Source organism: Schistocerca nitens, chromosome 2 (genome assembly GCF_023898315.1).
Source record: "Schistocerca nitens isolate TAMUIC-IGC-003100 chromosome 2, iqSchNite1.1, whole genome shotgun sequence".
Classification (NCBI taxonomy): Eukaryota; Metazoa; Arthropoda; class Insecta; order Orthoptera; family Acrididae; genus Schistocerca; species Schistocerca nitens.
Genome location: NC_064615.1, coordinates 732,783,955 through 732,808,464, shown reverse-complemented (window position 1 = coordinate 732,808,464; position 24,510 = coordinate 732,783,955). Strand labels below are relative to the sequence as shown.

Sequence of the window (24,510 nt, the reverse complement as noted above, 5' to 3'; positions counted from 1 at the left end):
CTGTAATACAATATCCACAGTCAACGTCTATCTTCAAGAGTTCTGGGAAGTGGAGTGATGCAAAACCTTTTTTGATGTGTGTATTTCATAGTTGGCAACGGCCTTGCCGCAGTGGATACACCGGTTCCCGTGAGATCACCGAAGTTAAGCGCTGTCGGGCGTGGCTGGCACTTGGATGGGTGACCATCCATCCGCCATGCGCTGTTGCCATTTTTCGGGGTGAACTCAGCCTCGTGATGCCAATTGAGGAGCTACTCGACCGAATGGTAGCGGCTCTGGTCAAAGAAAACCATCGTAACGACCGGGAGAGCGGTGTGCTGACCACACACCCCTCCTATCCGCATCCTCAACTGAGGATGACACGGCGGTCGGATGGTCCCGATGGGCCACTTGTGGCCTGAAGACGGAGTGCTATTTCATAGTTCATACCTGAGTGTTCATTACATTGAAACTCATATGTAGGAAACTATTGCTGGGATTTTCAAATTATATAAAATACCCAGCAGCTGTTCTTAACCTAACTGCACATGTATCTATAAATAACTTTTCCATACTGCCCATTTCTTTCCTACAGGTAGCGTCAATTATCACCTAACAATTTTTTTATAATAAAGGAAACGTGGCTATGAAAATTAATGTATTATAGTCAGGATAATGGTGCATTTTGTACTGACTAGCATGGCAGATACTGTAGCATGATACTACATAATTCTAACGAGATGTTATTAATAACGACTGTGGCCCTTCTGTTTAACATGAATGTACCAGAATGTATCTCATATCTGCTGTTGTGAAGAACGTCCTTGTACAAATAAGTTACTTATTGTCTTGTTGGAGAAAGGATGGATTGTGAACTATACGGGACGGAACTGCGTCATTTGGTAAACTACATCATCACACCTACTTCCCGCACTTATGACTTCTTCGAGCTTGCTCCTAAAACTGATTAAGAAAAAATTTAAAATTCTGTATAAATTGTCCAGGTAGTTGTAACCAGACTTAGTTTTGTTGTGACAATTTTTGATATGCTAATAACGTCAGTCTTTGTGGGCATTTTACCGGAACTCTTTGAGAAACTGTGGAAACGGTTCGGAAACAAGCACATATTCTCTTATAGTGTTTACTTATGACCGCGATAAATAGATGTACAACGTTAAATCGTTCGTATCTCTATAACTGTATAACACGCAAGAGGAACTCAGTTTCACCACCGGATAATTCAGTGTTTTTCGGCTAACTAATCTAGGTTGGCTAAGCAGTTCACAAGTGAAATGTGTAGTGTAGCACATTGATTTGGCAAGAGGTTTTCGAGCAGTACCCGTTCATTTTTTTATGTATGCGTCCACAGCTTATGCGAATATCTTAAAAGAAGTCTTTTTTGTGTATTTTTTATTTTCAAATGAGCCCCGAATATGATTATGAGGAGTAGCCAATTTCGTCCCTTTCGGCCGTATCGGGTTGTATCACACAAAAAGTTACATTGTCCTTGGGGCATGTTATGATTCCAAAAAGCGCGTACTTAGTAAGAGGTGAGCACAACCACACCATGTTCGGGTGCAACTATCACAGAGTTGGATAATCTCATGTGTGTTTCCAGTTAAATACTTACTCTGAAATTTTTTTAACGTGTTATGAATTCTGGTATGGAAAAAAATCTGGCATATGCGCTGTACTTTTTATTTGATTTATTTATTTGGTTTTTTTTCATATTGACGTCACATTTATAACACACGGTCGAGTCAACGAGCAACGACCACTCACAAACGGCAGGTGACAGCACTAGCAGCGGAGGGTACATGGAGCTTGTCTAGGGGGATGTGGAAAACAGTGCAGTCGCTATCGTAATACGGAAACAGGGTGGCGAAACGGGGTGACCTGTCTGACGTTCGAAAGCGGGTGATCGTTGGTTTTCGGTCCAAGGACGGTAGCATTTCCGAAACGGCTAGGTTTGTAAACTGTTCTCGCTCCACCATGGTTAAAGCAGACTGTAATGATATTATGGCCCCATCCAGAACGGACGCTGGGGGGCTGAGACAGATGTGGTGCACCATGGGCCATAGATGAAAGGGGTGAACGACGACTGCGGAGATGTGTACGGGCGAATAGACGTGCAGTTGTCGAGCAGGTGACCACCCATTTGAACCAGAGGACTGGCAACAATTCCTCCTCAACGACAGTCCAGGGAACATTGCGGCATGTGGGTCACCACAGCAAGCTCCTGGTTCATACACCCATGTTGTGCTGTTCATAGGCGACGAAGGCTGGAATTTGCACGCCAGTAACACAGCGGGACGTCCACTCAGTGGCGATAGGTGGCCTTTTCAGATGAATGTTTCATGCTCCCTCGGAATGATAGCCGTTGGCGCGGGCGGCACTGCAATAATTGGCGTTAAGGTCCAGGCCGGAGGACGGAGCGTTGTGGTCTGAGGAATGTTTTCGTGGCATGCCCTGAATGACGTCGTTATTCTGGAAGGTACAGTGGAGCAACATAAATATGCATCTATCCTTGGGGACCATGTCCACTCCTACGTGAAGTTTGTTTCTTCCTCAACACGGTGGCATCTCCCAGCGGGACAATGAAACATATGTGTGTGGTTCGAAGAGCACCAGGAGTTAACGGTACTGCTCCGGCCACCAAATATCCCAGATTTAAACCAATCGAAGATCTGTGAGAACGCTTCTGTTGGAAAGTTCGCACAATGGAGCCTCAGCTAAGAAACGTAGCGCAGCTGTCCGCGACACTGGAGTCGCAATGGCTTCACATCCCTGTTGGTGTCTTCGGAACCACAATGAGTCCCTTCCTACACGCCCACGCTGCAAAAAGTGGTTTTTGACAGATGGTCACATTAATGTGGCTTGACCGTGTAGTCGTGCCAGTACCTGTTCTATTTGTCTGCTTAGGGGTGACAGTGTGGATGATAACATGTAGCAATTATAACATAATTTATGGGGTGATGTTGCTTTATAATCGGCAATGGGGCAAAATTAGCTAATTCATGACAATGGAACGAAGTGTTTGTTTGAAAACAAAATAGAGACAGCCTATCCAGAAATATTGCTTCGTTGCGAATAAAGATGTTTTTTGCGAAACATTATAAGGTTACAGTTGTGTTAAAAGAGTGGCGAGTGAAATTAATTTTTGTCTCTAGCGAATAAAAGACCTTCGTGTTCCACTTGTTGATTGTAAGCAACTCTCCGAACTCGTATTTGGATGAAATCCGAAGGAAGAAAGTCATTCAAAGTGTTAGCTGTCAAAGAGAACAACAGAAGTTAAGTGTCAGGCACTATTTTTTAATTACAGTGTGAGTTAGCTCTCGGCCCCTAGAGAAGTGGCAGTCGATGGGATGCTGCATTGTAACTTTAATTCTAGTATTTTTTGGAAATGATCGATTAGTGCAATTGCGAAGAGGTCTGCAGGGACAATTTTCTAAATTACATTACTGCCCTGTGCATTGGTTTTCCGTGATTTGTAGCATAAATTGTTGAATTCCATGCACAAGTGTCGTCCAGAGATAAGACTGTGATGAATATTGTCTTATAGTCTACAGCTATTACCAAGTTGAATAACTGGAAGCGGCACTACTTAATTCACCTTACGTTTGTTCGGAAAAAGGCAGTACGTTGCAGACACGCGCAGCGCTGACCAAGCTCCAGTGCGAAACCTACAAGAAAGCATTAGGCAACACGATAAGTCTGGAAAGCTGTGTATTCTACAGTCTTTCATCATCGTTTCTTCACCCCTTTTGTAGCTGTGATTATTCGTTTGTCTACTTCACTTGTGTATAAGACATACCTCTGCTGTTGTGATCGACTGTAGACTTCATCGCGTATGTGAAGGTTGGCAGTGGCAATCGAGGTGGAGTGAAAATGTTTTTTTTCGGGTGGGCGTGACGCCACGGATCTTCCACTATCAGAGTAGGGAGAGGGTTTACAACAGTGGTTCCCAGCCTGGGAGTTAATTAACCCTTGACGGTTAAAACTAAATTTTCCCGGGGTAAAGATACAAAGGGTTAGATTAGAGTTGAGTCACGTAACTAAATTGCTTCAAAAATTCAACTTCAGTACCTCATTAGACTAATAACTTTAAGATAGGTTACTAATTCTAAAAGTGTCAAAAATGAGCATTAACGCATGACGGTACATGGCGGAGGCCACAGCCAGTGCATTAACGACAGACATTATTGGGGCTTCGCGAGCTGTAGGCGACGACAGCTTGCTGCAGCTCTCTACTTGGCTGTATTGTTGCGGTAGTGCATTATTTACTCCACCGAGTTGTCGGACAGCTCATTATTCTTCTTTCATTACTCACTTGTTAGCTCGCCAACCATATCGAAGTACATGAAGTGGAGTGCCTTCTCAACGTATACCGAAATGAGGCGAGAAAGAGAAACAGATGCGTGAAATGTTTCCTGTTCGAGAGCTAACTGTTGGGTGATAAATTCCTAATTACCGGCACTGCCTTTTGTTTACTACTGGACATAAATAGCTGAGTCGATAAGATATAAGTAGGTGTAAGTTTCTTTTTTATTTGTAGTTCTGTTGTCACTGAACAATAATCGTACACAGCTATCATCTAAAAAGTACTTCACAGAAAGGACGGAAATGGATTCAGCAAGTGCCTCAAGCCGACTTTTTCGCTACAGAATAAACGTTGGAGACACAGGTGTATGATTTCAGACGTAGAGGTAATCGTGGTTACAGGCTTGTGAGTAGAGGAAATATAGGGCGAGAAAAATATTTACAGAAGTCTGTGAGACGTATTTTGTTGCAATATTCCCATTAACATAAAAAGGGAAAGTATTCACTTTCATCATAGTTTGGTGAATGGCTTCGCTTGTCATTAAGACTACACCACACTTAACATCTGGTCATGCTTCGAAAGAAAGCGCACACTTTTCGCTACATATGACTGTCTGCTCTCCCCATTTAATCACAACACTCGCGCTCGCCAAGCTGCCTCCTGAAAACGCCTGATTTAGGCACGTATATAAAAGGTGACAGCATTGCTCCTGTAAATCGCAGTACGCAATGATTCACTGTTCACACTCATTGTCACTATTCGTTGTGGCAGACGTTTTCGCCCTGCCAACCAAAGATTCTTGTACACATCTATATTTGATTCAAGGAAAGCATAAAGCTGGAAGATGAGTCACCTGCTGCCCCGCCAAAAAAATTCCTTGTATAAAAAAACAAAAGCTGCACTCCCCGATGAAGTATTTTTATTTTGGAAAGTGATTTACCTTTTGTATAAAAAGTTAAAAACGACAGATTTTTCATTCGTATATTTTTTCGCTCCGCAGTCGTTGTCAATCTATTGCACGAAACCTATTCGGTAAAAATTTCATTCTTTGCATCTTAGTTTCATATGGTAGTCTGATGACGAAGTAGCTATGTTTTCATAACTGGTAATATTTATTACGATTCTTCGAAGCTAAGAACTCACTTCCTTGCTGCGCCGCCAAAAAAATTCCTTGTGTAAAAGAACAAAAGCTGCACTACTCGATAAAGTACTTTTCGTTTGGAAAATGATTTACTTTTAGTATTAAAAGTTAAAAATGACAGATTTTGCATTCGCATATTTTTTTGCTCCGCAGCCGTTGTCGGACAGCTCATTATTCTGACGTATGGAACGCATTCAACGCAGAGCGCTCTTTGTGGACGCGCCTTAACGCATTCAGATCTTTTTAAGACACGTTGAAATTATACATAAGACTGCTAAACTATTCTCCTCTGACGAGAAATAGATGTTGGTCTATTATGAACAAAAATTTCGTTCTTTTCACCTTAGTTTCATATGGCTGTCTGATGACGAAGTAGCTATGTTTTCATAATTGGTAATAGTTACTGCGATTCTTCGAAGCTAAGGACACTTCGTGTTGTCCGGAAAATGTGCTGTGAATTATGAGTGCGAAGTGCGAGTGCTGTTCCAAGGTAGGCAGAAATTGGAAGTCTGAGAATGTCTTTTTTTTTTTCGAAATGCGTTCCCCTAATATCTCTACAAGTCTACCAAAAACTTTCGTACTCATCCGCAAGTAATTTCTGAATCCCATTCCTTCCTCCATTTTTCAGGTATGTAGAAGGTTGTGCCCATGTGTGTTTCTTAGTTTAAGAACCTCATGCGTCCATCAGCGTTTATAAGCAATGCTTCTGGTTTTCGATTGTTGCACTTTAGGTCATATATTTCTGCAAACGAAAGTAGCTAACACATCGAGGTAATTTTTTATGTTCATAATAGACCAACATCTATTTCTCGTCAGAGGAGAATAGTTTAGCAGTCTTATGTATAATTTCAACGTGTCTTAAAAAGATCTGAATGCGTTAAGGCGCGTCCACACAGAGCGCTTTGCGTTGAATGCGTTCCATATGTCATCGGTACGTCAGAGGAACGCGAAGGTTCATGCACATTCAGTTTGGACGGAACTGCGCCGCGCCGTACTCCGTGCTTCAAGTTGGGGCGCCGCAGTCTCGCAGCTGGAGCAAGATAAGATTGCAAGAGCCTCATTTATTGTACTGTACCCTCATCTGGAAAAGAGCTGTAGTCAGTGGTTAACACCAGCGTTAAAAAGTACAGTGCAAAGAGTCTTTTCATTACACTACTTGTTGGCAAGATTGAACAGTTTGAATATTTTTATCGAATGTCTTTCAAAAACTTGGCACCTATTGTACATGAACCATGAACAATCCACACAGCCTGCACAACTGCAGTGTCAATAGAACTTTTTGGCAACGGCAGAACCCTTTATGACTTCCACGTACTTATTCTAGATATGCAAAATATATCTGCTATTGAAACTTTCTCTCATTCTGGAGATATCTGCTATTGTCATCGAAGTATGCATTTTGTTATTCGCTTCATCGATTTCGCATGCGACATCACTGGCGACCCGCTGTCAATCATAAATTAGTTTTGTTTTTATGTGTTGTTTATTGTCCTTAGGATCTCACAGTTCCTGCTTTTCTCTACAAAGAGCTGTAAGTTGTTCAGTTTCCTTGGGTTACACTCCATAGTTAGCGAGAACACACTGCTGCAAGGCGAATATAAACACTCACTGGGCCACTGCACCTGCCAACATTCAGCCATTTATGCAGTATATGGAATGCTGTAATTTGTCAGACTGTACACTGCGTGACGGCCCTTTGCGATGTTCACTTGAAGCTTGTCTCTGACTCACGTCCGCACTGGCAATCTTCCAGAATGCTGAGTCTGAGAATCCAGTTTCGGGCATCGGGTGTAATTCAAAATGCGTAGGACATACTGTTCTGCAAGCACCGGATTCGAGATGCATTGCCAAGAACTCACTTGAGTTCCCATCTTGAAGCAGCCTTGAGACAGAGAAGCGCAGTTATGCGTCTCAGAACGCTCCACGCTGAACACTACTGCAGCGTACGCTTTGATTCTCTCCGTCTCTTTCTCAGGCGTAAACATGGCGCTGTTACTCTGGTCAACTTTCATTTACCAGCTAATCTAGAGAGCTCACTGGTAAACTGCAAATCTAAAAGCCTGGTGTACGATCCCTGGTAGGTCATAGGATTGTTGTCTCTCACTGATTACTTCTTTCCTCTCTGAATGTTTGTTGATGTGAAAAATGCCGAGTTACACCGTGGTTCGGATTTCACGTTAGACAGTAGTTCCCTCTGTAACAGGCTGGGTAAGTCAGTTCAAAAGTCCGACAAAGGCAAGGAGATACCCCCTCAAAAACGACCATGCGCAGTACACACTGTGGTGTTGAAAACAATCTTCGGATCGATGAAGCTTTACTTTACTTACATTGAGGAATGCTAACAGTCGTGTTAAACTTACAATGAATAAAATTCAACGAAAGTAGTGCTGACACCCATGTTAAACTTACGATGAACAAAGTATAGCAACACTGTAGTAGATAATTCCGTCCTCCATGCCGTAAAATACTGAGAAACGTTAACATAAATAAGCTTTTCCTTGTAACAGCATGACGTAAAACGAATACTTGAGTCCAACTTCTGTATGCGCATAACATAATTCCATTACAACTGCACAACCCGGCCGGTGTGGCCGAGCGGTTCTAGGCGCTTCACTCTTGAACCGCGCGACCGCTACGGCCGCAGGTTCGAATCCTGCCTCGGGCATGAATTTGTGTGATGTCCTTAGGTTTAAGTAATTCTAAGTTCTAGGGGACTGATGACCTCAGATGTTAAGTCCCAGAGAGCTCAGAGCCATTTCATAACTGCACAAGATAACAACCTCTCAGAAGTTTCGGTGTGAGTAAATCGCAGCTTTACAAAAATACCAGCTTCCACACTCAACGACGTAACCATCGTAACCACCACTGCGGGCGCTGGTGTAGATTTACACGTTAAGTATACCGTGTAACAGGGCTTAGCACGTCAGCTCTACTAATTTTATGACATCACTTCCTCCTATTTCACGCTGAGGAGCCATTTCGTCAAGCGAAACGGAAACTAAGTTCTGCGATATTTCAGCGGCGTGCCACGTAAAGTAGAACAAATTTATAGAGAGAACGCTCCCTGCGTCACAAGCAGAAAGCTTCGAAGAAAGTTTTAAGCCCACAGAAAGCAAGCTGTCATTAGTGCCTGTCTTGTTCGGCAGGAGCCCACATTCGGAAGATTTTATGTTATGAATATATGCTGTTTCATAGCACCAGCACATTGAAAGTCTAGCGGACGAATCATTATTTGTACGATCTATTGTAATAATATACGGGAAACGTAGTATTGATGTTTAAAGAATTTTCGTGTTTGGTTATTATCGCGTTAAAGTTCGCGTGTTATCAGAGTAAGCGGTTTTAAGGCAATGGCGTATTAAAAATTCATGAAAAACTTTCCTTTCTTGTTACTAGTTGTTACAATTAAATGTAAGTTAATAACATATCTGCAATTTAACACCTGTAGAAGACTACAGTCTGTTGTTGTTGTTGTGGTCTTCAGTCCTGAGACTGGTTTGATGCAGCTCTCCAAGCTACTATATCCTGTGCAAGCATCTTCATCTCCCAGTACCTACTGCAACCTACATCCTTCTTAATCTACTTAGTGTATTCATCACTTGGTCTCCCTCTACGATTTTTACCCTCCACGCTGCCCTAAAATACTAAATTGGTGATCCCTTGATGCCTCAACACATGTCCTACCAACCGATCCCTTCTTCTAGTCAAGTTGTGCCACAAACTTCTCTTCCCCCCAATCCTATTCAATACTTCCTCATTAGGTATGTGATCTACCTATCTAATCTTCAGCATTCTTCTGTAGCACCACATTTCGAAAGCTTTTATTCTCTTCTTGTCCAGACTATTAATCGTCCATGTTTCACTTCCATACATGGCTACACTCCATACAAATACTTTCAGAAATGACTTCCAGACACTTAAATCTATACTCGATGTTAACAAATTTCTCTTCTTCAGAAACGCTTTCCTTACCATTGCCAGTCTACATTTTGTATTCTCTCTACTTCGACCATCATCAGTTATTTTGCTCCCCAAACAGCAAAATTGCTTTACTACTTTAAGTGTCTCATTTCCTAATCTAATTCCCTCAGCATCACCCGACTTAATACGACTACATTCCATTATCCTCGTTTTGCTTTTGTTGATGTTCATCTTATACCTTCCATTCAAGACACTATCCATTCCATCCAACTGCTCTTCCAAGTCCTTTGCTAGACTACAGTCTAGCGTACTGTATAGAGGCATCAGGTTACAGTGCAGAGTTTAGGGCGGTTTCGGATTCGAGTCCTGTTATTTTCTTCATTTTCGCGTTTTCCTAAAGATTCAGGGACATTCTTACGAAATTAATAGAAATAATGTCTGTAATAATTAATTTTGTGTAAATATAAGTGCATTCTCTTTCAGGACTGAGTTTGTGCCATTCGTTGAAATTTTATAAACTGATTTCCTTACTGACCTGGACATGTAACTCTCCTTTTTATTTTATTACGAAGACTATTCCGATAGTAAGGTCCAATGGATCACGAAATGGAAATCACTGTGAGAATCAAGAACGTTTTGTTTGCTACAGTTACCCACACCTTCCACCTACTTCTCTACATAGTCGCCGCTCCGACTTCCACATTTGTCCTAGCGCTATACCACGTTTCCAGTACCCTCGTCATAGAAGGCAGTCGCCTGTGCTTTCCGCCCATTCTCTGCGCTTGTCTACAGCTCGTTGACTGTGCCAAAAGGCTGTCTGAAAAGCCAGCAGTTCATGTAAGCAGATATGAAACTCAGAGGCATCCTCTTACGGGCTGTGTTGTGGGTGATCAAACACTTCCCATCGAAAACACTGCAGAAGCATCTCCATTGACCCTGCAGATGCGGCCGAGAATTGTCCTGAAGAAGGAACTGCGTGACAGTTGTGTTATGTGGGCTGCATGACATCAGGCGGAGTCTCTCACTTGGTCCTCATACTTTGCGGGAGACATTCTTTAGACAAGCAACTTTATGTGCTCACTGTGTGCTCAAAACTGAAAAGAGCAACGTGACTAAATCGACAGGCATACTAGAGACACTGCCCAATACATATGTGCAAAGATTTATCGGGCTTTCACTGTGGTTTCCTTTTCGCGTCCAATCGGTCCTTACTTTCCGAATAGCCCTCATACATGTTCACGGATGTTGAATTTTTATTTATGTGTAACACAGATAGAACAAAACGACTAGCATATGGACAAGGGAGCAAATTTGTGTTTTAATAGAGATAATATAGGAATTTTACGCACGTCCGTTTTAGAGAACAAACTCTATTGTTTGGGAGGCAAATAAAGCCGACAACTGCTGCTGGAAAGCACTGGAAGCGGAAAATCACGTTAACCATCTCTCCTGTGTGCCGACGGTGCTGTGTCTCGTGACGTTGGATATCCCATCCGTGTGCACGTCGAAGTTAGCTGCCTTATTCCGTGTGACGACGACTTAGTGCAGAAGTTGGCAGTTCCAGACTTGTACTCTTGGGGTATTTGTGCAGACTTCTACACAACGGATGAGACGTGTAATACCAACTTCAGTGGAGCTGGCGATGCTTTGCTTATGATGGCTGCCCAAATAACTTCCACCTTCTCCATAGTTCCTGAGGCAGTTATGTAACCAAGTAACTACCTCTTGTGGGTGAACCGCTAAATATACGATGTCCATGTTGTGCACTATCAGGTGTCTTCTTCCACCGATGGGAAATATACACTGAAGAGCCAAAGAAACTGGCACACCTGCCTAATATCATGTAGGGCCCCTGAGAGCACGCAGAAATGCCACAACACGACGTGGCATAAACTCGACTGATGTCTGAAGTAGTGCTGGAGGGAACTGGCACCATGAATCCTGCAGTGCTGTCCATAAAACCGTAAGAATACGATGGGGTGGGGACCTATTCTGAACAGCACGTTGCAAGGCATCCTAGATACGCTCAATAATGTTCATGTCTTGGGAGTTCGGTGGCCAGATGAAGTGTTTATAATCGTAACTGTGTTCCTGGAGCCACTCTGTAGCAATTCTGGACGGGAGGAGTATCGCATTCTCCTGCTGGAATTCCCCAAGTCTGTCGGAATGCACAATGGACATGAATGGATGCAGGTGATCAGACAGGATTCTTATGTACGTGTCACCTATCAGAGTCGTATCTAGACATATCAGGGGTCCCACATCACTCCAACTTCACAAGCCCCACACCATTACAGAGCCTTCATCAGCGTGAACAGTCCCCAGCTGCACGCAGGGTCCATAGATTCATGAAGTTATCTCCATACGTGTACACGTCCATCCACCCGATACAATTTGAAACGAGACTCGTTCTACCAGGCAACATGTTTCCAGTCATCATCAGTCCAATGTCGGTGTTGATGGGCCCAGGCGAGGCGTAAAGCTTTGTGTCGTGCAGTCATCAAGGGTACACGAGTGGGCCTTCGGCTTCGAAACCCCATATCAATGATGTTTCGTTGAATCGTTCCCTGGGCTGATACTTCTTAAAGGCCCAACACTGAACTCTGCAGTAACTTGAGGAAAGGTTGCACTTCTGTCATGATGAACGATTCTCTGTAGTCATCATTGGTCCCGTTCTTGCAGGATCTTTTACCGGCCTCAGCGATGTCGGAGATTTGATGTTTAACCGGATTCCTGATATTCATGGTACACTCGTGAAATGTTCGTACGGGAACACCCTCATATCATCGCTACCACGGAGATGCTGTGTCCCATCGCTCGTCCACTGACTAAAACACCACATTCAGACTCACTTTAATCTTGACAGCCTGCCATTTTATCAGCAGTAATCGATCTAACAACTGCACCAGATACTAGTGTTATATAGGCATTGCAGACCGCAGCGCCGTATTCTACCTGTTTACATATCTCCGTATTTGAATACTCTTGCCTGTACCAGCTTCTTTGGCGCTTCAGTGTATAAGACATTTATGTATAAATTAGGGAGCTGGCGTTTCTGCCTGTACGCGGGGCTGAGTGTGACGGGCGTCCCGTTGCAGGGCTGTTCTCGCGCGCCATCGCGGCCAGCGCCTCCGCGCTCTGCCCCTGGGCCTTCACCAGGAGTCCCCGGCAGCGCGCCCGCTCGCTGGCCGCCGCGCTGGGACTGCCAACAAACGCCTCGGACCAGCAGGCGCTCCACCTGCTGTCCCGCGTGCCGCCGTGGCTGCTGCTCACACACACCAGAGCCGCGCTCTCCCAAAGGGTACGTTCTACAACTTACACCCACTTCTCAAACATACCAGCGCCACACTCTTCCATCAGGTACTCTATCAAATCTATACAGATACTTATTCGTGAACATTAATAGAGGATGTGTCCACCCTCTGCCTTTTTAACAGCTTTGCTGCGAACGCTTTAAATGAGATGTCTGGACCTCTTGGAGGGAAGACAGCCCAATCTTCCTCAAGAACCGAATCCAGAGAAAGTAGCGACATCAGGCGACCGTAGTCGACCTTCTATGTTTTAGCTAACGATGAGACGGGTGTGTCTAGGGTTTTAAAGTTTTGTGATGTGTCTGGACTCTGGCCTAAACTTTTAGGCTGGAGGTTTTAGTGTATTGCAGAGTGGCTGACTCCTCCCTTTTTACCTTGCGGTCAGCCAGCCACTTCCATCTGCTACACTGTTTTAGCTACCTCTACCACTTTCTTCCAGTGTTGTCCATATTTTACTACTAACGCCCTGCTTCGTCCCACGCTTTGGTGTGGGTAGGCACATATTTTTCAAAGCTTGTTACCTGTGTTTTATGTTCTGTTTTATCTTACTGTTCTGAGTATTTTCTTGACACCCGTCTCGCTATGTTACTGAGCGGGCGCTGAAGACCCTGCTGTCGTGCACCCAACAAACTCTCTACAACAACAACAACTTGACCTTCTAGCTCATCAAAAAGGAGTTAGACTCATGCTGGAAGTCTTGTACGCCACACTATTTCAGAAATATAGGGTGTATCAAAAACAATCTGATTTGGCACGTCTATATTTATGAAACTAATAAACATATACAATTAGTTTTATTTTTTGAGGAAACTCAAAAAATTTTGCCATGCTTTTTCATAGGCGTTCAGTATGCCCCCCTTGAGACGCACAGCGTCTGTCAGTGCGGTATTCAAATTCTTCCCACACTGCAGTGAGTATGTCTTGACTTCCATAGCTGCTGTTGTGCGATGTCTCTGTTCATTCATTCTTGTTGGTAACGGAGGCACATTAACACAGTCTTTCATAAACCCCCCACAAGAAATAATCACATAGTCAGATCCGATTACCTTGGGGGCCAACAATGTAAGGTTGAATCATTTAGTCCAGTGCGACCGACCCATCATTCAGTAATCCTTTGATTTAAAAATTCCCACACACCAGATGCCTTGTGGCGGTGCCCCATCCCGTTGGTAGGTGAAGTCGTTCGAATCAGTCTCCAACTGTGAGAAAAGAAAGTCTTGAAGCTTATCTACGTATGTCTTGCTGTAACAGTGTTCTCTGGAAAGAAAAATGTACCATAGACCTTTTCCCATGAAACTGCACAAAACACATTAAATTTTGGAGAGACCCTCTCGTGACGTACAACTTCTTGTGATTGTTCCGTACACCATATTTTCACATTATGACGGTTCACCTTTCCGTTTAAATGGAATGTTGCCTCGTTACTAAACACTAAGCGTAGAAGAAAACTGTCATACTCCATCTTGCCGAAAACGAGGTACAGAATTCCACACATTGTTGTTTGTCACCTTCACGAAGAGCTTGCAGTAGCTGAATTTATTATAGTTTCATGTGTAAACGTCGACGCAACACACAGCGAACGGACATCGGGGGCATGTTGAGCTGTCGACCTGCACGGCGAACATATTTCTGCGGACTCCCTGTGAAACTAGGGCGGAAGCATTCGACGTCAGCGTCAGACATTGAGTGACGGCCCAGCGATTTGCCTTTACACAAAGAACCTGTTTCTCGGAATTGTACATGCCATCGTCTATTGCTCTGTGTTGTAGGAGGATCCACACCATACCTAGTGCGAAAGTCACGCTGAAGAGTTATTACTGACCCGCAACGCGCAAAACGTAGAACACAGAAGGCTATCTGTTGTCCCGATACCATTTTTACTAGGACTGACGTGGGCGCTCAGTCCCGATTCCATTTTTACTAGGACTGATGTGAGCGCTCACTCCTGCTACCCAGCGGAAACCTTGTAAAACTTGGGAGTTCGCTCTTTTCAACAGTACGTTGTCCACGCACATATCCCAAATAACATAATAGGATTTTTTGAAAATCGGATGATTCTTTTTGATACACCTAGTATTCTCATCAATTTACGTAATATAGTAAGTTTTTGGCGATTTTACATATTTCGTCGTATTTCCCTCAAATTTAGGTAACTCCTATGAATTTTTCGTAACTGTACCAGCTTTCTCTCAATTTTTACCGATTTTATGTCATTTTTTTCATATTTTTTCTATAATCTTCCATACGTACATGGTCATATTGTTGGCATACTCATACGTTGTTTGATTTTACGCAAGGATATTTGCGTGTCCTATACACCATCCTACCGAAAAATTCTAAGAATTCCCTCCTTCCGATGATTTAGATGTATGCATTTTGAATATTAAGGTCATGAAAAGTATAGTAACACTCGTCTATTACCCAGATAAGGCTCAACGAGTGGTGCAGATTGTAAACTATTGTCCACAAACCATTGCAACACAAATGCTTTCTGATGACAGGGTGCATGGGCTCTGAAGTGCTTACCTGAGCACTTGTTCATCGTCACTACTGTGAAACACATATCTTTTAGTGAGCAAGCTCTTAAGGTATACTCTTAAGGTATGCATTTAAGAATCTATTTATACTAGACAATTTTTCTTTGGTCGACACTGCCTATTCCCAAAATATGGAAAGCAAAGAGCTTGCAATTCAAGAGATATTTTTCACAGTACAGAAGAAGAAGAAGAAGACGAAGAAGTGCTCATAGTTCTTAAGGGATGGAGTTTGGACCTCATGTTTATTACACATTTTTGCTTGGAATGATCGTCCCTGTCACATTTCTGAATACTGACCATTGGTCCTGGGAACCCTGTATAACAAATAGGAGTAGACCAAACACTGATGGATGTGAAACTCACTTTTTTGTGATGCCTCCCCAGTCATTCGAATTTTCTACCATTTTCACATTATTTGAACTATTCAGCACAACATTTTACATTCTGTTTGTTAAGTATGATTCAAACCACTTGTGTGTAAAGCCATCAGTTCCATAAAAACTAATTTTTTTCTCTGAGTATAACATGTTTTACTCAATTAAACCCCTTGGGCATATCACAAAAATTATTTAATGCTTTTAATATTTGGTGAGTGAATGTATAAATAACATTCTCAGTCAGGTAGTTGTTCTGGAATCGAAAATGTGATATGATAAACTGTTTCGAATATTTTGGAAAAGATGTCAGTAATGGATGGTATTTATTTAACCACTTTCCATATTTTAACCTGTCTGGAAAAATTTCCTATGGCAGTGCTGCATTACATGTATCACTAAGAAAATTACTAGTTAAGTTAGAAAAATTTATCACAGTTCTGTTTGAATTCCCATGAACACCACACAGACTTTTGTTTTTCAGTATTTTTTTAATTCTCTTAGTTTAAGTGAGGAAGCCTTGTGCTAAATCTAGTTGCTAAAATTTTGTGGACTGACGTTAGTACAGTCCCTTTCTGCTTCAACTGAACCACGTGATCATATTTTTGCTGCTATGAATAAGAAGTCATTGTTACAGGTGCTCACAACTTGTGAATTGTAGCTCACAATGCTGTTATTTGGTTTAATCGTTATGGTATCTTGTACGCTGACTGGCTCTCATGTCTCCCTTTTTACAATATTCAATGTAGTTTTAATCTTATGATGCACATTATTCATTTGTGTCAGGCTGTATATACTCCTTGTCGTTCCCATTACTTTTCTTAAAATATTACAGTATCGTTGTAGTATCAACACATACTTGGTGTTTTTAATGGGTTTTCTGGATAACTTTTTTGGAAAGCGACCTTCATGTGTTGACACAAATTTTAATATGGAGTAAATTGAATTTAACCTTAGCATCTCTTTCTGTATATATCTAACGAATTACCACCCCTTCTAACTTACTCTTGATACTGCACCGGTATCCTGTCCTCTTCACTATGCCTCACAGTTTTGTATGAAGCTAGGCCAGGGCTGCAAGGTGCTATATTATTCATTTGCATTAATTTTGGCTCATGATCAAATAGTCCGTTAACAACAGGGTATACATTAACTGTTTCAGGCACTGTCTATAAAAATACTACCTCGCTGCATATGAATCGGCAAAGTAACTAAATGACATTGAATTGAAGCATTCAGATAATAATTGCAGTTAATTATTCCTGTCTCTATTTCTTCAGATGTCTACATTGAAATCTCCACAGAACCACTAAATGTTTCTTATTGTCTGGCGGGTAGCTCCACAGTTTATCTGCATTTTTCATGAAGAGCCGAAAATTCCCTACAGCGGACCTGTAGACTACTACAATACCTGAGGAGTATCCTGCAGTAACAACAAGCAAAAATATCTCCTAGATTCTTATTTACACATTTACATATTACAAACATATTTTACACTCCTTCTTTTCCATTGTTAACTAGCCAGGATACTGATTCTTGACTAAAACCCCTGACGTTTGACATCTCCGTCCCTGTGGTTCCACCGTGTTCAGAGAGACACAGAACATCTGTCACTTCGGAATTTTCCACATCTTCTAGGTACACGACCCCCTAATGTTCTGATAAAACAAGTTAATTTTATTTTCTAGCAAACTGTGCTTACATTATAGTCCTGTTCTGTCCAAATTCCTCTAAATACTTTCTCTTTGCAACGTAACCCTAACGTAAAAGATTGTGCCCCACTGCGGTGCATGGTAGCCGTGCGGTCTTAGGCGCCTTGCCACGGTTCGCGCTGCTGCCTCCGTCAGAGGTGCGAGTCCTCCCTTGGGCATGGGTGTTTGTGTGTCCTTAGCGTAGGTTAGTTTAAGTTATACTGAGTAGTGAGTAAGCGTAGGGACCGATGACCTCAGCAGTTTGGTACCATAGAACGTACTACAAATTTCCAATTGTGCACCACTGACTCCAGTAGTTACAGTAATTTTGTCTTGTGTACTTGTGGCACCCTCTACACTTTCTACAACGTGCTCAGCTAATTTGTCGTTCATGTTCTCCCAGCTTCCGTTGTCTGTTTCGGCCTTCAACCTATGGAATTCAAAACACGATGTTCCTAATTGTGCCAGAGGTGTGCAAATATTAGTTCCCTGTTCCATGTTACCATTGTCTCAACTGCGTAATACACGATTCCATGGGAAGGCATCATTGAACACAGTAAGGGCTTTCTCACTACACTGAAACGTCAACCCATACTCCTGACAAATTTCTGTGATACTAACTAACCTAAGGCAACACAACATTTGTCACGCATGACTCCCCTTTTACAGATAACTAAAAATACAAAAACACACTTGAACTGTAACAAAGTAATAATTAATGAAAACTCATCTTTCGGTGAGTTATACAGGTAATTTGTTCTAGGCGACAGCCGGACATAAGAAACAACTACACACATGTTGGTTGCACGTACGTTTTAGGTAGCAGAAGAAATAAAACGAATGATAACTAAAAAGCAAGATATTTTTAACACTAGTCTTAAAGCGATACTATCAGGAAGTTGCAAAAAGCAGTGTAACATACCCATACAGTACGTAACGAGTAGACAGTGCGCCGACGTTAACACAATAATGTAAACAGCCCACAGATTGTACCACATTTTGAACCACAAACAGTCAGGCTCTTCGAACACGCACTAACAACCACGTACTTTCAGTGCAACGGGGAATTCTTCGACCAGATCGACGGTGTGGCAATGGGCTCCCCATTGGCTCCTGCGATTGCAAACCTCTATATGGAATATTTCGAGGAGGTGGCCCTTCAAACTGCCAGACAGAAACCGAAGCACTTCTTCCGCCATGTCGACAACACTTTTGTCGTGTGGGGACATGGCAAACAGGCGCTAGATGAGTTTCTTGAACACCTCAACAACGTCCATCCGAACATCAAATTTACAATAGAAATGGAGGAAAATGGATGCCTCCCCTTCCTTGATATTTTAATCAAGAGGAAGGCAGATGGATCACTAGGCCATGCAGTACATAGGAAGAAGACACACACAGATCTATACCTTCATGCAACAAGCTGCCACCATCCAGCACAAAGACAAACAGTACTGACCACCCTGGTACATAAGGCGCGCGCCGTCTGCAACAAAGACAGCCTACCATCCGAGCTGCAACACCTGAGGGAAATCTTCCAACAAAATGGCTACAGTAAAACGCAGATTAACAGGGCGCTTAAAAGGAAGAAGGAAGCAGTGAGAACCCCAGAAAATAATGAAGGAGAAGACGAAGATAAACGACTCGCTTTCCTTCCGTACGTGGGTCCGCTCTCGGCCAAAATTGCACGACTTCTGCGAAAATACAAGATCAAAACCATTCTCCGACCACCACCGAAGACGAGGGAGCTCGTAGGTTCTGCTAAAGACGCGCTGAACCTTAGCACACCAGGAGTATACAGTATACCATGCGAATGCGGAAAGCAATACATTGGGCAAACACAGTGCTGCATATCTAAACGCTGCAAAGAACATATCAGATGTGTGCGACTAGGCCACACAGAAAAATCAACCACAGCATAACACAGCATCAATGAAGAACACACCTTCAACTTCGAAAACACGAGGGTACTGTGCCGAGCATCTGGCTTTTGGGAAAGCGTTATCAAAGAAACCATAGAAATAAGGATTCACGAGAATCTGGTCAACAGAGACGAGGGATACCAACTCAGCGCAGCATGGAATCCTGCGATAGCGGCAATCCGTCGGAAGCGCGCCCGTCAATGTCCTCCGCGGCGGACGCAGACAGAATGCTTACACCGAGAACCGAAAGCGGCCGCCGGGGTCGCCCGCCATTCCCACCACCGCGCGCACGCCGCTGGTCCACCGCAGCCACCCGAGGTCTAGTGGAGGGGGGCAACCGCGCATATAAATAGCGCGCTCTCCGCGAATCTCGACACTTCGCCAGAAGATGGGTAGTATGACACTTCCAGAAACGTCGCGAGATATCAACGCTACCACCCGGCTGGAGTCCCGAGAAACCTTCATCAATCCCACAGATATTCACTGACCCTAAGTTTTAAACCAGACAAGACGTGAAACGAATGAGAACTAGAAAAATCACGACAGTTTTAATAACAGTATTAAAGAGACGCTATTTGGAAATTATGAAAAGCCCTGAAGTGTACCCAAAACAACACGTAGCATTCTGCAAGTACTGGTGCTTATGTCTAGCCGCTTGGAGAGAGCGACTGCCAACTTCCAACTTGTTGGTGTAAACAGCCTTTGTCTCCAAACTATTCCACTACTGTACGCAGTACACAAAGTTGTAAAATGAGTACAGATACTTTGGTTTTCAGCGGTTTCTTAAACGCAATAATAGGATGACAATTTAACCCGCACTGTAACATCACCTCCTCCGTACTCCAGTGTTGCCACTACATATGATGGCAGGCAACGTTCTCCAGACATTAGCCAAATCGAAACTCTTCCATCGCATAGCGTGATTCATGGCTCCAAATCACTTCTTTCCAGTCATCCACTGTCCAATGATGTCGCTCTTTACACCACCTCAAACGTCTCTTCGCATGGACAGCAAAAATGTGTGTCTTATGAGGAGGTACTCGGTCATTGCTCCCCCATCCAAACTTTAGAACTCATGAGTGATACATTCTGTCATTTCTTGCCTTTTTGTACAAAGAACTTTCGTAATGGTTGACAGTTCCTGTCCGCCACTACATGAGGCTTTCCTTGTCTTAGTTTAGCTGCGGTTTTTTCTTCGCGTTCCACTTCATCATTACATCCCTGACAATAGGTGTAAGCAGCTGAAGAGTAGTTGAAATGTCACTCTGACGGGAAAAAATCGCAACATCATGAAAGAGATGTGAGACATGAACGAAAGTTGGTAGGCGTGTTCTACAGGCTGTCCCAGCTATCTTGTCCACCCAAAATATCTCTGGAACAATAACAGCTATTGGAAAACGACTTTCACCTATATCAATGTAGGGCTGGGGCCCATGAATGTACATATTTGGAAACATTCTAAAACGAAAGCATATGTGTTTTTTAACACAAACTTACGTTTTTTTAAATGGACCTCGTATATTTTTTCTTCAGCAATCCGTAGCATGACAAAGCACATACACAATGGCGTTGATTGCATCGCAATATTCCCATTACATCCCGAGATATTGAGACGCGAAGTTGACGCTTGAAACACCCGACATGCGCTGCTAGCGCACGTCCTGAGGCTCAGGCGTGAACCCCATGCTGTCCGTAATCGCGATGTGATTGACATGTGTAATCACACCTCCATATTTATCAAGAGGGACACTTACTTGTCAATCACATCGCGATTACGGGCAGCATGGGGTTCACGCCTGAGCCTCAGGACGTGCGCTAGCAGCGCATGTAGGGTGTTTCAAGCGTCAACTTCGCGACTCAATATCTCGGGATGTAATGGGAATATTGCGATGCAATGAACGCCATTGTGTATTTGCTTTGTCATGCTATGGATTGCTGAAGAAAAAATGTAGGAGGTACATTTAAAAAAACATAAGTTTGTGTTAAAAAACACATCTGCTTTCGTTTTAGAATGTTTCCAAATATGTACATTCATGGGCCCCAGCCCTACATTGATACCGGTGAAAGTCGTTTTCCAATAGCTGTTATTGTTCCAGAGATATTTTGGGTGGACAAGATAGCTGGGACACCCTGTATATCTGAAAGATGATGACTATTCAGATTTCATGGCAGTAGCATGATGCTACTGAGCTTGGAAGTCAATTTGCTTTAAACACACGCTCTAACGGGGCCCATGAGTGTTAGTTGCCTTTGAAATTGGACGTGGTTGATGTTAGTCAAGAATGCCTTTAAGGCGATGAAAGGGCCATTATCAACACGTCACAGAGTTTGAGCGAGGTCGTGTAATAGAGCGGCTGGACTTTTCCTTTTGCGATATTGCAGAAAGACCTGGCAAAATAGTAGCAGCTGTAAACGATTGCAGGCAGCGGTGATCACGAGAATGCACGGTCGCAAGAAGACTGGGCTCCGGGCGGAAACTTGGCCCCACCGAGAGAGAAGACCGTCGTGTTCTGCGTATGACTCTGGCGCATCATACCGCATCTGCAGCAGTAATTTCAGCAGGAGTTGGCACCACAGCGACACAACGGACTGCTACAAATCGGCTACTTCAAAGACAGCTCTGAGTCATATCGCCTGTAGCGTGCATTCCACTGACGCCATACTACCGCCATTTGCGACTTCAGTGGTGTCAAGCAAGATCTCATTGCAGGTCGGAGTGAAGGTCTGTTGTGTTTTCTGATGAAAAATGGTTCTGTCTCGGTGCGAATGATGGCAGTGTGTTGGTTAGAAGGAGACCAATTGAAGTCCTGAAACCAACTTGCCTGCGTGCTAGACACTGTTGAACTACACCTGGAGTTCTGGTCTGGGGTGCGATTTCGTATGACAGAAGCACTCTTGTAGCCATCCCACGCACCCTGATTGCAAATATGTACGTCAATCTGGTGATGCGACCTGTTGTACTGCCATTTTCTAAGTAGTGTTTTCCAAGTAGTCCATTCCTAACCGATTATTTGGAGAGCCAGCACACTTCTTAATTTATCAGTTCCCATAGTTTTCACCATATGTCTGTAAAATTACATGTCATTCGCCTTAGTTTTCTTCTTTTCTTCGTTTACCACAATTCGTGACTCAGTTCATCGTGGTGCTGTTACTCTTGAAGTGCAGCCTTAAAAATCTCCAAGCCCTTTCCAAGCATACCACCCTCTCTTCTGATTCTTGTACATATATTTGCTGTTACTAGTTCAAATGCATTAAACTCAAAGAGTCTTTCTTCTGTCTCGGTCCTCACATGAACTGTTGTTGTTTGCATTGGTTTGCTGTCGATTCACATAAGATGAATCCTGTTAGTAAACTACTTACGGTACCTCACTCTTTACCCTGCCTTTCTTTTTATGGCACATGTCGCACCGTTTTCTACTGCTGTTGATAGTCCCCATATTCGTCTGATCAAAAATCTTTATCTTCTTACCATTTCATTTTGATGACCGTCTCACTATCTAGATTGAGCCTTTTTCACATTTTCTTACTTCCTTACCACATACATACTTTTGACACTCTACCTTTCTAAGCGTATATACTTTTTCGTTCGTTTTTCAGTCTTTGTTATGATGGTAACCTTCCCCTTGGTGACCCGTCCCGCATTTCCAGATGGGAACAATTTGAAATTTTTTGCCAATGAAAAGATCATCATGTAACATCTTCGATGAGAGGCCTCGATTGCTGTGAGTTCAGATCATGTACATTTAGTGCAGTGGTTTCCATTGTCTTTTGCATCTTCATACTGTTGTTCATCGCTGGTAATTCCACCATTTAGAGGTAGTTTCCCACCCCAGTCACAAGAATGTGCGCTGAACCTCTGCTGTTTGACAAGGTCGTCGGTGGAATGAGGGTGACTTCTTACACCGGAGGTCTTAGACTGCCATTGCCGATAATTTTCATTTAAAATTTAAGCTGTCTCTGGAATCGTACACGGGAGTTAGAACATTTTTACTAGGATCCAAAGACGCTAAACTTTAACAGCAGTACCACTTGGTTGTTGTTGTTGTTGTCTTCAGTCCTGAGACTGGTTTGATGCAGCTCTCCATGCTACTCGATACTGTGCAAGCTTCTTCATCTCCCAGTACCTACTGCAACCTACATCCTTCTGAATCTCCTTAGTGTATTCATCTCTTGGTCTCCCTCTACGATTTTTACCCTCCACGCTGCCCTCCAATGCTAAATTTGTGATCCCTTGATGCCTCAGAACATGTCCTACCAACTGGTCCCTTCTTCTTGTCAAGTTGTGCCACAAACTCCTCTTCTCCCCAATCCAATTTAATACCTCCTCATTAGTTATGTGATCTCCCCATCTAATCTTCAGCATTCTTCTGTAGCACCACATTTCGCAAGGTTCTATTCTCTTCTTGTCTAAACTATTTATCGTCCATGTTTCAGGCTACACTCCATACAAATACTTTCAGAAACGACTTCCTGACACATCTATACTCGATGTTAACAAATTTGTCTTCTTCAGAAACGCTTTCCTTGCCATTGCCAGTCTACATTTTATATCCTCTCTACTTTGACCATCATCAGTTATTTTGCTCCCCAAATAGCAAAACTCCTTTACTACTTTAAGTGTCTCATTTCCTAATCTAATTTCCTCATCATCACCCGACTTAATTCGACTACTTTCCATTATCGTATAAAACACAAAATATAGTATAAAAGTTTAAAAAAGAAAAAAGAAACGAAGCATTATAAAGCGACAAATCGCGACATTTATTCTATCCATCTGCTATTCTGACGTCACAGATTCAAGGTCCAATTGGTAAGGTAAAGTTATTTAAGTTCACAAAAACATGACTTTTCTAGGCTGTATTTCGCTACGTATACACTAGGGTGCAAAGACTGACAAAGTGTTCGCATACAGTTTTTCTGATCAGTGTTCATTATTTACAACTCTTTTACCTTTTAACGAAATACTTAAGTACCACACGCCAAAACTAGGCGTACATTAAAAGATATAGTTCTTGCATCACAATTGTCGAGGTTCGGAAAACGTGTAATATCTTACAGTGCGGTTGTGGTGTCTTGTGTTTTGCAGGACAACGCGAGTCTCTTCACTTTTGTGTTCGTTCCGAGCGTGGAGCCCATCCACGACGGAGCTTTCCTGACCGAAGAACCCTCCCTTCTGCTGCTCAAAGGCCAATTCCTGCACGTACCGTACATTACGGGAGTCAACTCCAAGGAGGGCAACTTCTTTGTTTCTGGTAATGTGAAGCCACTTGTTACATATTAACTCAGTTTATACCGTTGCACTAAATAGGGCAG

General features: G+C 42.9%; 1 protein-coding gene and 1 pseudogene across 1 annotated transcript in view; both read left to right on the top strand.

Annotated features, from left to right (window-relative positions):
• The window catches only part of LOC126234590 (cholinesterase 1-like), a 117,426-nt gene that overhangs the window by 53,066 nt on the left and 39,850 nt on the right, over positions 1-24,510 (top strand). The window contains exons 6-7 of the mRNA XM_049943305.1: positions 12,461-12,663; positions 24,284-24,449. Coding sequence (XP_049799262.1) covers positions 12,461-12,663; positions 24,284-24,449 — 369 coding nt within the window. The remainder of the gene's footprint in view (positions 1-12,460; positions 12,664-24,283; positions 24,450-24,510) is intronic.
• On the top strand, positions 94-210 carry LOC126238019 (5S ribosomal RNA; annotated as a pseudogene).